General features: G+C 43.0%; 1 protein-coding gene across 2 annotated transcripts in view; it reads left to right on the forward strand.

The window, feature by feature from the left end:
* LOC308325948 (epidermal growth factor receptor substrate 15-like 1) overlaps positions 1–14432 on the forward strand; it is a 31242-nt gene that overhangs the window by 7560 nt on the left and 9250 nt on the right. For both annotated transcript variants that reach the window (XM_080778732.1, XM_080778733.1), the window contains exons 10-19: positions 1567–1730; positions 2607–2772; positions 4198–4260; positions 5852–5937; positions 7105–7177; positions 8499–8660; positions 9843–10040; positions 10666–10830; positions 11020–11134; positions 11376–11518. In XM_080778732.1, the coding sequence (XP_080634858.1) occupies positions 1567–1730; positions 2607–2772; positions 4198–4260; positions 5852–5937; positions 7105–7177; positions 8499–8660; positions 9843–10040; positions 10666–10830; positions 11020–11134; positions 11376–11518 (1335 nt within the window). The remainder of the gene's footprint in view (positions 1–1566; positions 1731–2606; positions 2773–4197; positions 4261–5851; positions 5938–7104; positions 7178–8498; positions 8661–9842; positions 10041–10665; positions 10831–11019; positions 11135–11375; positions 11519–14432) is intronic.

Here is a 14432-nt window from a genome sequence, read left to right on the forward strand (position 1 = left end):
CAGCTCAGCGCACGTTGGCACTTAGCTGATTGGTCCGATAGCCAAATCATAGCTTCAAGCGTCACCCCTGATACTGCTTACTGCCCTCTTGATCCTTCCTTGGTCACTTCCTTCATGAATGGTTATAATATACAGTCATTACTTGAATTTTGAATTTGATACACTTATGTTCCTGAGTGATTGCAGATTGATGTACAATGAGGGCATGTTTGTAAACCATTGTTTTTACAAACCAGTTCTTCCCGTACTTCACCCCTATTCTGTTGATAATGTCCGTACTTGTTCTGCCACATTATTGTGAGCATTGTCCATGGCCCACTCTCTTCCTTATTGCTGCAGGGAATCTTGTGTGTTCAAGGAAACGGGTTTCTTTTGAATAGGAAGGAAGGGAACACTACTATTGACAAACTGATCTGTGGGATCATTTCTGGGCCTCGCTGCCATACCGTGACATCTTCTTTTCTGCTTTTATTCCACCCCTCCCTCTCCCTTTTTGTTTTGGTCTGTCTTTAGTCTTTCACCTTTTTCCTCACACGACCCCATTTTTCCTTACAGTAGCTACTAGCTAGGCCTGAAACCCTTTTTTTATATTTATAAAAAAAAAAAATTTTGAAGGGCGCTAGCCCATCCTATGTCCAGCTTTGAGGCTCTTTGTAAACACAAACATTGAAGACAAAAGTGTGTAAACCCCAAACATTGAAGACAAAAAGACAAAAAGGATGGAAATTGTGATTGGCCAGAATGCGATGATGTATGATTGGGTTATCAATCATACATCAAAAAGCTTTGAGTGTTTGTGTAAATACAGACATTGTGCAAACAACAACCTCACTTCACAAAAAAAATTGTGCCCTCATTAGCAGGCAACAGTGCAGCACTATCTCTCTCTCTCTGTTTCTGGCACAACAGCGCCACTTTTGGTACTCATTGGTACTGGTGCTCATAGTCACACACATGAACACAGACACACACACGGTTGAACACGGACATTGCTGTTCCTTTGAGTTCCTTGCACCACTCAAAAATATTTAGAAAATAGCCAATCTGAAGAAGGTCCGGAGGGACTGAGCAAATATGTGCGGGTGCATTCTACTCCTTTCATTGATGTCCACTGGCCTATGCACCTGTGCAGAGGCCTGACTTCTAGGTGTGTGAAAGTTGTCGAAATTGTCGAATGTTAGGATTTTTTTATTTTAATATTCAATTATGTTTATGATATGCCCAAAATTGGGATGCCAGTAATGATAATAACGGAAATGATGATGATGATGATAATAATAATGTAGTCCCCTTTAGTTTTGGGGGTATTGTCACTATACAATTCACATAATTGAGTCAAAAATCAAATCAAATTTGTCCTCTGCTTTTAACCATCCAAACTATTGGGAGCAGTGCCATTAGTACAGTGCCTGGGGAGCAGTTGTGTCCTGAAATAGAGCCGATGGTTCCCTCATTAAGAACGGGTGAATTCTCTCCATGGTTCCCTCTTCTTTTATTCAAGCACACTGAGAGGTGCTGACGGATTGCATTCCCTTCTCATGTGGCCATGTTATCCTGTGTCTACAGTCCCAGCTGCCTGCCAACTGGGTCGTCCCTGTGGCCGACAGGGGTCGCTACGATGACATCTTCATGAAGACGGACACGGATATGGACGGCCTCGTCTCTGGGTCGGAGGTCATTGAGATCTTCATGCACTCTAGCCTCCCTCAGACCATGCTGGCACAGATATGGTGAGAACATGACCCACATGAAATCCTAACACCGTTTCTGAATGTGTTTTGGTATTTTGTCATCGCAAATCACACACACACACACACACACACACACACACACACACACACACAGTATCCTGGAGTTAAAGAGGTATTCAGCAAGACTCAAGCCTGATTTATTTATTGTAGCATGCTGGTGTCCTGCACCAAAAATAGCAGATCTACAAGCTCCCAATGTGCCAAGCTGCAACTTGTGAGCTTATAGATCAGCTATTTTCGGTGCACGGCACCTGTGCACAACTACAAATAAGGCTAGACACAGACATTCGCTTCAGACCGCGCATCTCGACGCAAGCCAAGACTTTAGACGCATGCATTTCCATGATGACTTGAGGCTGCTTGTTTCCTGGTGTGTAGTTCATTTGACTTGCGTTGGTGTGTTGGCTACTGAAAGAACTACAAGCGAAATGGCTGCCAAGTGCGGTCAACGTGCAGCGATTCTGTCCTGTATAGAGGGTATGCGCGTGACATGATCATCATCATACCTGGAAGTTATGCGGGAACACTTACTGAATGGCAAAAAAACCCTACTTTCTGGCCTTGACAGCCCATACATCCAAACAGAAAAGTATTATATATTAAACGACGTTAAACAATGTTTAACTCACTTTGCCACTCGATTTACCATTCCCTTTATGCATGCGCATACCCTTCATAGGTTGGTGGTTGAATCCGATGCTTTACAATACACGTGTCAGGCGTCGCACGCTGCAGCTCCTACAACTGGATGCAGTGGACGCGCCACCCCGTTTCTCCCATAGAATGGAAGTGAGCGGGTGGGAGCTGACGCGCATGTTTGAGTCAGTTGTTAACGGTAACTCCTCTTCTGTTCAGGGGCCTGGCGGACACCAAACAGGTCGGCAAGCTGACCAGGGAACAGTTCTCTCTGGCCATGTACCTAATCCAGCAGAAAGTCACCAAGGGCACTGACCCCCCCCAGACCCTCCTCCCAGAAATGATCCCCCCCTCAGAGAGGACCGCAGCCTCCGCAGCAGGACCAGTGAGTCCAGGACAATGTCAATGGAACATAATGCAACATACACACACTGTACTCTTGAGAGTATTACAAATGGGTTAATGGAATGGAACCATATGGCCATTTGTACACTCTCAGAGTTAAACAAGGGATATCATTTTACTGTGTACAAGCGTTCGGGACACCTGACTTTGGTATAATGCATTCTTCCTTGTACGACAGTGTCACTTGCCGAATATAGCTGATTTGCGTTTTTATTTAGCTTGAGAATCATTTCTGGTGAGCGATACTGTCACATGAAGAAGAGACCAAATAGATGAAACAACCAATGGACAATTCTGTCCAGGTAAAAACTGGAACTGTTGACCTGGAAATGTGGGGAAACACGCATCAGTTGAAACAAGTACATCAAGGCCTGTTGCTGTCAAACACTGACACCCACCAGAGACACCAGTCAGAATGCACTGAGATGATTAGTGCTAGATTGGATTTGTCCTCTATGACCAGATTCTTCCCTTCAAAATAATTAGACATTTTGATTTTAACTGGATTCAAAACAATTTAGACATTTCTCTTTTTGGCAAAAGTGAAAACACAGTGGCCATTCCTTGTAGTCCTAACAGTGGGATTATAGTTTATACGCCTGTTGTGTATATACTGTGTCGTGTGTGAGGTGGATGGCAGATGTGGCAACGGCAGCAACGGGTCTTCATGTACTGTAGAAGGAAGGCACTGGAGCAAACTCGGACACTTAAAGCCTTTTTATTCACAGGGTGCAGGCAAACCAAGTTACAACGTTTCGATGTCGATAGATCTTTGTCAGGTCATAGCATGAATTAGCCTCCCAGGTCCCAGCCTTACTCATCTGCCAAGAGAAAAGCCTGGTCACAACCTAAGGCAGAGACGCCATCCGTCAGATTTTCTTTCCCCCGGATAAGATATCTTTCCAACCTATCGCAACAATTGTTTCATTCAAGGAGAATGTAAACTCATTTGTAAATCATCAATGTCATTTCCTTGAGCGGAACTTCCGCCCAAAATCACGCAACTTCCGCCCCAAAACAAATGATGGCGTCTACACTACGGCGTAGGTCTTGCCCAGCGGGAGCAAGAATGGGCTACATATGGCTTAAATATAAGTGAGGAACAGGGGTCGTAGGCCCTTCAGTTAGCCATTGTTCAAAGGTCTTTATGTACCGTTTCAACTAATGCATTTTTTTTCACCTCTCCCGGTCTGCTGGGAAATCTAGATGTTTACTGGTCTGTTAGGAAATGTTTACACGGGATATATATAGACCTTTCCTGTTTCCTACATTTACTGTAAAACATATGCATTTTTGGTACTTTATCAATTCCAAACATTCCGTTTGAACTGCTTTCTGGCCTTTCAAGCTATCTATAAAATTGATTGTATTGTTTTCTATCTCTTTTCTCTTGTCTGCCTCTCAGAGCTATGCAGGTCTAATTTCTGGTGTGGGACCTGAACTAGCTAATTTGACCAGTATGCGCAGAGTGAGTAGTTCACGTGTCTGTCTGTGTGTGGCGCTGTTGCCCCACCTTGTGTTTTTCATAATGTGTATGTAGCTTCATCACATGTATATGGATTATGGAGACATGATCCTCCTTCTATTCTTCTGTTCTGCTGTTTATTATGAAAACAGAAACGTTATTGTGAAATGGGCAACAAAGAATATTAACTTTTTTCCTAAAAAGTAAGCGGCAACTACATGTTCCTTTATTATATTGAGACAGGTGGGTAGGAAAGCTTGTAGGCAGGTTCAGATGGGGATCTGAACCATCTCTGGGTTCATAACTTGTCTTTTGTGCTATACTGCTAAACTATCAATTATAATACTAAATCCTATTCCCAGTCTCCTCAGCTCACCTGGTCTAAAGACACTAAACAAACACTGCCACCTGCTGGTGCTTTTTAGTTTAGTTTTAAACGGTGAACACTGACAAAACAACAGCTGTTTGTTTCTTTACAGCCGCAGTTATACATTCAGAACCATCAAAGTCGCACCGATGAATATTAAACAATTGCATGTTTTGATTTGCTAGTCATTGGTTCTTATGTTGCGGGGGCTAAATGTGGGTAGAAAATAAAAGTATAGCGTATCGTCAATATACTGCAAGTATGTTGGGATAATCATTTTGGTCTGCTATAATATTCCTGCTAGCTCAGCTGACAAAAGCCAGTAACAGCCCATTTACGACTTTGCTCACTCACTCACGCTGAATTTATACTTGATTGTGTGCCAGTGTTGCACTCTGAAAATAGACAATCTACAAGTTGTGAGCGTGTACACCCGCACTCAACCATGTACAACTCGGGCATCACTCATCGAAACGTTGAATGTTGTTAAACCAGTGGAGCTGAGTATCTTTACCAGTGTTGCGGAGACTATTCTTTTCTCCTGTATTGCCATTTGTCCAGCACCTGGGCTAGAGTGGATGTGCATGTACTATCACCTTTTATCAATCACTCGGGCACCTTTTCGTCTAACAATACCAAATCCAGGTATCGGCGTAACGGTGGTCATTTTCTAGTTTAATTCCTAGTTCAACAGCATAAGGGTTGCTTACACCAAGCTCCAGGTCATTTTCTAGTTTCATTCCTAGTTCAACAGCATAAGGGTTGCTTACACCAAGCTCCTGGTCATTTGAAGGTGCATTGTGTCCAGTTCTACACATTTGCACTGTTCCTTTGCTTCCTTCCTGAGTTATGTTGTGAAGATTTAGCAGCGGGGCGCTGAACCCCCACTCCACCCTACTCCCAAAATGGTTGGCATCCCATCTGCTCTCTTCATCCTTCCTCTTTCACCCCATCTCACCTTCCCTCCCTCCCTCCTTCCTTCTTCATCTGTCTTTCCAACCTTATCCCCCCTTTCCCCTCCTTTCCTAATCTTTCTCCTGCTTTCTCAAATATAAACACACCTCTGGCCTGTTCGCTTCTCTATCATAGCACAATGATGCAGTATGTGTATTGTGTACTTATCATTTCCCTCGCCCCCTCTCTGTTTCCCCCCTCTCTCCCTATTCTTCTCCTCTCGGCGTATCTCATGGTCTTTCTCTCTCTGTGTCTGTTTGTCCCTCCTTTCAGGACAGCGGCAGCTCGACGGGGTCAGCAGAGCTGACGGGTTTCAAAGAGCTGGATGACCTGAGTCAGGAAATAGCTCAGCTGCAGAGGTGAGCCCCAGACTAGCAGGAGGACAGCTTTGTTTGCTCTTCCTCTGAACGGGAGGTGGAGGTGGAGGAGGAGGAGGGGGGGTGGTGTAATGAAAGGGGGGAGGTTGAGCGCACTGGAATTGATGTTCAGATCAAAGCCCCCCCTTCTTTCTTTTTTTTCTTTTTCTTTTTGCAGTCTCAGCTATGTTATTTCAGCTATGAATTCAACCTTCATTTAACCAGGTATTCCCATTGAGGTTGTAAATCAGTTTGGGTTTTTTTCTCTCAGAGAGACTTGGCCAAGAAAGAAGCACGTGGCAAACACAATACTAGTAGACCAAACGGCACACAACACTGCGTGAAAGTAAACAAAAATGTTGTTTTAAATCGGTTGACACAAAGTCAAAACCTGCCTTATCAAAAGTCCAGTATAATGCCAGTGGGAGCGGGATCAGTGGCCGAGCCTGGGTAGATCTCAGATGAGATGTGACTTTTTCTCTTAATTATTATTATATATATATATTTTTTTACTTTTTTCTGCCTTTATTGATAGGTGAACAGTAGACTGACAGGAAATGGAGAGAGAGATTGGGGGTAACACGCAGCAACGGTTGTCGGGACTCGAACCCATGACACGTTGTCAGGCTGTTTTACCTGCCTAGGTGCCCAGACGCCCGGGCAGATGAGATGTGACTTTTCATGTCATTCCAGTTCCAGTTCATGTAGTTAATTGTCCAAATTTAGTTCTCTGCAAAACTGAACTCATGCTGCCTGGAACAAGTATGTGGGATGAAACATATAATCTCATTGATTTCGCCAAAACGCATCCACTTTTGTCTCCCACCGATATTTTTTCTTTGTTTACATACAGAGAAATGGAAAATGGAATATAGCACTGCTCCCCGAACAGCTGTAAGAAATGTTGGGACAACGATGATCACTTTCACTCACGACACGACTGTTCCCCTGTTTGTTGATCTGTCTTTGATGTTAGTTCTATGTCATTTTGACTGTCGTCAACAAACCGTGTTGCACCACCACCACAGTGGGATAAACATCGGGCAGCCGCTTAGGCGTTAGATGTTATTCTTGTGGGACAATGGCTTGGTTAGGGAGCAATAACACCACGGTTTGTTATACAGCTGCCCTTGCTTCTTCTTTTTTCCTTCCAACGTGACGGACGCATAGAGAGAAATTCATCCTGGAACAGGAGATCAGGGAAAGAGAGGATGCCATCCGACAGCAGAACAGTGAAGTACAGGTGAGACTGTCATGATAAGTTTCATGGTGTGTGTGTGTGTGTGTGTGTGTGTGTGTGTGTGTGTGTGTGTGTGTGTGTGTGTGTGTGTGTGCGGGCGTGCTCGATCGATTCATCCCATCAAGGTGGTGTCGCCGCCTGTATTTTGACCTCCATTGGCCGGGCTAAACAGGAACTATTAACTCTATTCTGAGCGTTTTTGTTTGCCTGTTATGATATTAGGCCGTGTCAGCCTTTCCATATTTCTGTCCCAAACTCCTTGTCAATGGAAAAGGAAAGAGTGATGCTGTGAGACAAAATGACAGACTGGCAGCATCATTAAAGCTACCATACGTAGGTTTTATGTCAGTTGTCTCTCTCTCTCCCCCAATGAATGAAGAAAGGTAATTGCAAGTGTCACAATGATGATGGCGGTGCATCTAGTGTCCAATCCAGTGCAGCTCCTCCTTAAAATAACTTTGTTTATATGGTCAACCAGTGGGTATTCTACCTGGCTGTCACCATGGTCAGAATTTCTCAATGCAAGAGTAGTGGACGTGGGGAGACCACATCCATCCACTGCAGATGTGCTAGTTGTGTTATATTAATATACATTCCCAGATTGAATGTGCACCTACGTTTGCGCTCATCTTGGCATCGTGTTGGTGTCTCTGTAATATAGATGCAGGCTTTGTCCAATGACGGTTTAACGATTTAGACCTTCTCTCACACGCGCACACACACACACACACACACACACACACACACACACACACACACACACACACACACACACCTGCTTCTAGAATCACACTTGACTTTGATCATCTTGAATAAAACCCCCTCACAATCCTCTCCCATGTGCCTCTCATACTAAGCATCCCTCTCAGCTTTTCCACTGTCTGAATGAGGGGGGAAAACTATGAAAGCTTTATTTATCAAAGCATCAACACATTATTTTTTTATAATTTATTTAAAATTTGAAAGATTTGAAATTTGATATACACCATACTGTACATTTAACTTAAATTGAGCGGACTGTTAATTCTCTATTAACCTATTCTGGGCGGGAACCCATTTTGGTGTTGGCACTATGTTATGCTTTAGCTATTGAAAAATAGCAGATCTACAAGCTTATAGAGCGCCACCGAGTGGCGCCCTACGAGCTTGTAGGTCTGCTATTTTTGAAAAATCGAAGAGCGACTGACATAGAAGACATTCTTTTAATCTGATCTCGGGTCAGAATGAAAACTGTCAGGATGTAGAAGACATTTTTAGAATCTGATCTCGGGTCAGAATGGATTAAAGGTAAAGCGCGTTCCTCCACATGTTTGTCATACAACAGGACATGCAGAGTGAGTTGGACAGGGAGAGCAGCAGTCTGCAGGACCTGGAGACCCAGAAGCAGGATGCCCAAGACCGGCTGGAGGAGATGGACCAGCAGCGATCCAAACTGGAGGGCATGCTCAACGACGTCAAGCAGAAGTGTCAAGAAGAGTCCCACATGGTTAGAGTCCTGGCCTGCCCACAGTCCTACATTTACAACCAATCATAGGAACCTTTTCATTTCATATTTATTTCATTTCATTTCAGTTATGGTTTTACATGATTATATTCATTTTTACCTTGGACTTTTTTCTTTTTACATATTCCATAAAAGAAAAGAAAGGGAGCAGGAAGAAGATAAATCTTATTATTTGTTACCTGCCCCTATCTATCATTAAAAAAAGATTGATGCTGCTACCAACCATTATTATTTCTTCACCATGATTACATCAAATAAAAAAGAGAGAAAACAAACGGACAAAAAAACAGCACAAGAGAACAAAACAAAGATGAGAGAACGAAAGAAAAATGAAGTCTAGCCTAATTCATAATTTCCCCTTTTAACAGCTCTTCAACTCCCGGTTTTGAGAATTCCATAACTTTATACCTGTAACAGAAGTGCAGTTGTCCGAGCGAACGGATGTTTAAAATGTCTTCTATGGTCCTCATCCTCTGAGCTAAACTCAAATAGCTTCTGTAACTGTATTGGTAATGATCTGTTTTTCGCTCTGAACACCACTAATAATGTTCATAATTCAACTAAATCCATGAAACCTGAAAAGAACCTACACACACACAAGTCACCTCTGCACTGGTGTATAATGTCTTGTAAAACAATAATAATGATGATGATAACAGATTGTTGTAACAGTACAGCTACTACATAGTGACTATATAAAGAACAAGTTCTGAAATTAGTTTTTGGTAAATGACTTCTGTTAATGCTTCTTACCTGTTACCTATCCACTTCGTGCTTTGTGGCACATATAAGGTCTTGCTTCTTAACAGGCACTTTTATACCGTTAAAAAGATTGTTTCTCATTTAAATGTGTGAGTGTCTGGTTTGTGCTCATGAAAAATGTGAAATGTCCGCCATTGCCAAACGGTTTATTCTGCTGTTGCTATGGACTCTCGTTTTGAGCATCTACCCCAGATGCCACCAGGCACCCTTATTCCCCTCAGAGGGTACATCAGGTACTTGGGGTACCTGAGGGGCTCTGTGTCTCCCCATAGGATACTGGGTACTGAAACCTGAACACACTGATTTGATATTTATACACAATGTATATATATACTATACATATATGTGTATAATATAATACGTACATATGTGTATATGTCTGTTTCGGTATTCCCCCTACAGATCTCGTCCTTGCATACCCAGATCCACTCCAGGGAGTCGGACCTCCAGAGCCAAGAGGACGAGCTAACCCGGACCAAGCTGGACTTTGGCCGGCTGCAGGAAGAGGAGTCCACGCTGGAGCAAAGCCTGCTGGCTGGCCAGGTCCAGCTGGACAGCATCATCAAGTCCCTAAAAGCCACCCAGGACGAGATCAACCAGGTCAGCACAGCACAGATAAATAACAGACTGACACAGAAACATAGCTTTTTCAGAAAACTGTCAGGATTTAGAAGACATTTATATAATCTGTTAAGCCTTGGACGTGTATACATGTCCTTTCTAATCAAATCGCAGGTGGCCTTGGACTTATACACGTTTTCAGGGCTTTTTTATTGATTAAAAAAAAGGATTTTATTTTATTTAGGAGAGACCAACCAAAATCCTTCTTTCTTTTGGTTGTCCTCTCCTGCACCGTACTTGTGTTTTGTGCACGCGCGCTGCCGTTCACTTCTGTGTTTACGGCTCCAAAAGAATGTCTCGTAACCATGGTTCTGACCAAAGGGACTTCATTTCTGACTTCAGCATGCATCTCGTTTGGAATATTAACGCTTCTAGTGACCTGCGCGAGGTAAGAACAGAAGATTATGCCTCCCGGTTTTTGGGGGGGGAACGGAAGGGAGGGGCTTTTCAGAATAAAATCTGACATATCTGCTGGCACTCTAGCGCCTTTATTTTGATGAAAAAAACTGTTAATATAGAACATGATGCACAAGTTCAGTTCACTAAAACCTGAACTTGTAGACAATTCCACATCATTTCATATCGGCACACTGTGCTCTTTCAGGCTCGTAGCAAGCTGTCCCAAATCCAGGACAGCCAACAGGAGGTGAGCAAGGCCATCGAGCAATACAACACCGCTCTGAATGGCACCAATGGAGGAAGCCTGACCAACCTTGCAGATATAAATGAAGGCTTCACAGAGAGGGAGAATGGCGGCTACAGAAGCAAGGTGAGGAGATGGGGAAAGACATGCTCACGTGAGCAGGGTTGGGACAATTATAGTGAATATATTGTGCGAAGTGCCGTTTTTATTTCTTTCCATTCATATACGAGTGCACAATGATGACACGCATTTCTAAAAGTGGTTTCAGACACATGCACCGATTCATTAATTGTAAACGATTCATATATTCTTCAGGACGATACTTTCAAATCAAGGATAGCCATGTTCAACAGAAATCCCCAGGAGACTCCAGTAGACTCGGTAGACCCCTTCCAGACAGAAGACCCCTTCAAATCAGACCCCTTCAAAGGTTTGAAGGCTTTGTTTCTATCATTGTATTACATCTCTGGAATGCTACGGCTTTGACAAGGCAGTGAACTGTCTTCTGAATTGAGGCTTCTAAAACTCGTTTTATGGTCAATGTAGTTATTATTAAGAATAGAAAATGCATAATGAAGCCACGATAAAGATTAACAGCAAATGATTGCTCCTCAGACCTTGCCAGGCCAGATGCATGACTCTGTGAGCAATACTCCCTTCTCCTTTTCTAGATCCATTTGGAGTAGATCCGTTCAAAGAGAGCGACCCCTTCAAAGGGACCTCCTCTGATGACTTCTTCAAAAAGACAGACAAGTCTGACCTGTTCGGCTCCTCGGACCCCTTTAGTAAGAAACCCCCTCCTCCACCAGTCAAGGTACAGTAGTCCACATGATGGGTGCAGTATTCTGGAACCTGTCATAACTCTTTAGCTGTTGATTAGTACACTAATGTTTCCCAAACAGTGGTTCGGGAGTCTGGACCCATCTTTGGTCCGTGGACCAATTTCTATGCGTTTCCTACATAAAGCAAAACGAAAAAACGTGTATTATCACAACTTTTCATCAATTCAAAACAAGTTTGGGTTCCGGGAAAAACATCTAATTTCTCTTTTGGGTCTTGGGCTAAAAGGTTTGGGTAGTATAGGGAACGAGCGCAGTGACGTCGGAGACTGAGTTAAGATTCGGGGGGGATTACTCGGCCCGCTTTCAGCGCCATTATGTTTGCCGACTCCTTAGTACTAGTACTAGCATAGTAAACATCAAGCTATAGGTCTATGCTTCTTGTCCATAGTTCTTGTCAAGCAAGCAACGACTCATGACAGTGGTACTGTGTACATTCACTCTTCTATCTCTAGTTTCCTGCAGTGGTGGAAAGTAACTAAGTACATTTACTTAAGTACATATTTGAGGTATTTGTACTTTAGTTGAGTATTTCCAATATTCATTACTTTTACTACTACATCTCAGATCCAAATATTGTACTTTTACCACACCACATTTATTTGACAGCTATAGTTACTAAAGTTACTTTGTAGATTTGGATTATTATCACAAAACATACATTACCCACTTCAGCCCAATATACATTTGGCCACGAAATCACAGGAATAATGGAAGTCACTGGAGTTCTATATCGAAATTTAATTACACCACGCAACAGGATCAAATTATTTGTTGACGGGGAAGGCAGCAGGCGTGCCAATGCAACTACTTTGGGCGGTGTTTGGTCCCAACAAGACCATCTCCATTTATTCTCGACTGCTGTCGATGGCAGTCACATCCAAGCCTTCTTTCACTACCAACGCCTCCATGATTATGGGGGTTTAAACAATGGATTTCACCGCAGTTTTCAAGGCAGTCGAGCGAGAATCATGGTAGTTGGTAGTGAAGGAACAGGCTCGGACGTCGGGTGCTCTGCAACACCCTGCAGTGCTACCGGTGCATCAACAATAAGCGAGGATGCACGTGAATCAATGACGATTGTGTTGTGCAATCATAAGGTTAGAACTTAAGGGAGACACAGTTTTACCAATACCACCTCAAAACTAATTGTGCGCTGTGCTATTAGTATCAATGTATGGAAAAACCAATGGCGGAAAAACGCTGATAAAAATGAATAAAAAAATGGGGGTTTCCCCTCTCACAACGTTTCACGAATCAGATATTGGGTCATGGTTTGAAAATCATTTTCCGTCTTGGGATTCTTTGTGCTTTAATCCCTGACACAAATCGTATGGCTTGCGTGTCAGCTGTAAGACTAAATAACCTTCAACAACATTCCCAAACATGTAGGCCAGGGGTATTCAATTTGGATTAGGCCGGGGGCCACAACTGTAGAATGATTGTGTGTGGGGGGCTGAACCCTTATGGGTCTATAACTCTGAGAGTGTACAAATGGAACCAAATGTGAGGACCTATTATATGAAGATGGGTTGAAAAGTGGTGAAGTGGTATTTTAAGGATTACTGTCATTATGGTAATGTCACACTTCATATCGCACACACCGTACCTGTAACTTTCATTAGCCCTCTTATTATTCCCAGAATAAAAAATAAAGAAAATAAATCTTCCAGAGCCAAGGGGGCGCTCCGCAGGCCGCCAATTGAATACCACTGATGTAGGCTCTCTACCTGTGCTCAAATGAGCATGACCGGCACACAATAAGAATATATCCGAGCCCTGGCTAAGTGGCTAGTGGCTACTGATTTGACGAGCACTTTGCACAGGACGTTTGCAGCAGTAATAGTTAAATCTGGCATTAAAGAAACACACATTTCTATTTAATATCTTAAATGCAATGAGATTAAGCTAAAAGTTAAGTTTTGTTTCTGTGTCCAGTCTGAGAAATGTCGGTTTGTTTATCTGCCTCTCTGTCAGACAGACCTCTGGAGAAGAGATGACACTCCCAGAGAGGTTGTTATTTTGAGATAGAAATGTTTTATTCTGTTGTATAATTGCAATATTACACTCGCGGGAGGGTGGTTTTCTGATCATATTACCGACACCATGCTTCCTTATTTACAACTGTCGTCATAGTAAATGGCAACAAACATGGCGACCGGAACTATGCCATTTTGGGCAAGCCATTAGCTCGTTTCCTACACCTGTTGATTGACAGTACCTGTAAATGCCTCTTTAGCTATTGGTTAGCAGTGCCTGCGAATACCTCTTTAGCTAGTAGTGCTAAAGCTAAACAGTACAGTACTACTGGCCACAGCATCTGCTGTTCCTCTGGGACATTTTAACACATTTTGTACATAACACGTCCTGAAACGTCATAAGGATTGGAACCGAGAGGTGCCTTAGACGTCTGTGGACGTCCTAGCGACGTCCAAACGACGCGGGGCGAGATAATAATATTCAGAATAATTACTTCTTTTTTTTTTGGCATTTCGCTTTTCGCTTGCCGTATGCTAACGCTCTGTGAAACTATTAGCTTGTCATTGACTCCCATGTTAGCGCGGCGGAAAGAATGACTCGTATCTCCTCATCCAGGGCGCTCTCCGTGGTGATGAATGGATCGATATGCTGGCGCTGCGTTTCTGCTCCTCATCCGTCTCTCCCGCAAAATATGAACTCTTTTTGTAGCGTATATAAATATATTAAGATGATCGGAGATTGTGATGGCACTTTGTCAGTCAACTTTTTTAAGAAAGTATTTCCGGTTCATGGCTTTCAAAATGGAAGCGATCACTACTCTGGCGATTACTCCGGCGCAAGCAACGCCTTTATTTTGATGCAGTTCCGGTACTAAATGTGTTAACCACTGTGTTCTTTGTGCTAAATTAG

This window comes from Protomyctophum bolini (assembly GCF_963924005.1).
Source record: "Protomyctophum bolini genome assembly, chromosome: 12".
NCBI classification, from domain to species: Eukaryota; Metazoa; Chordata; class Actinopteri; order Myctophiformes; family Myctophidae; genus Protomyctophum; species Protomyctophum bolini.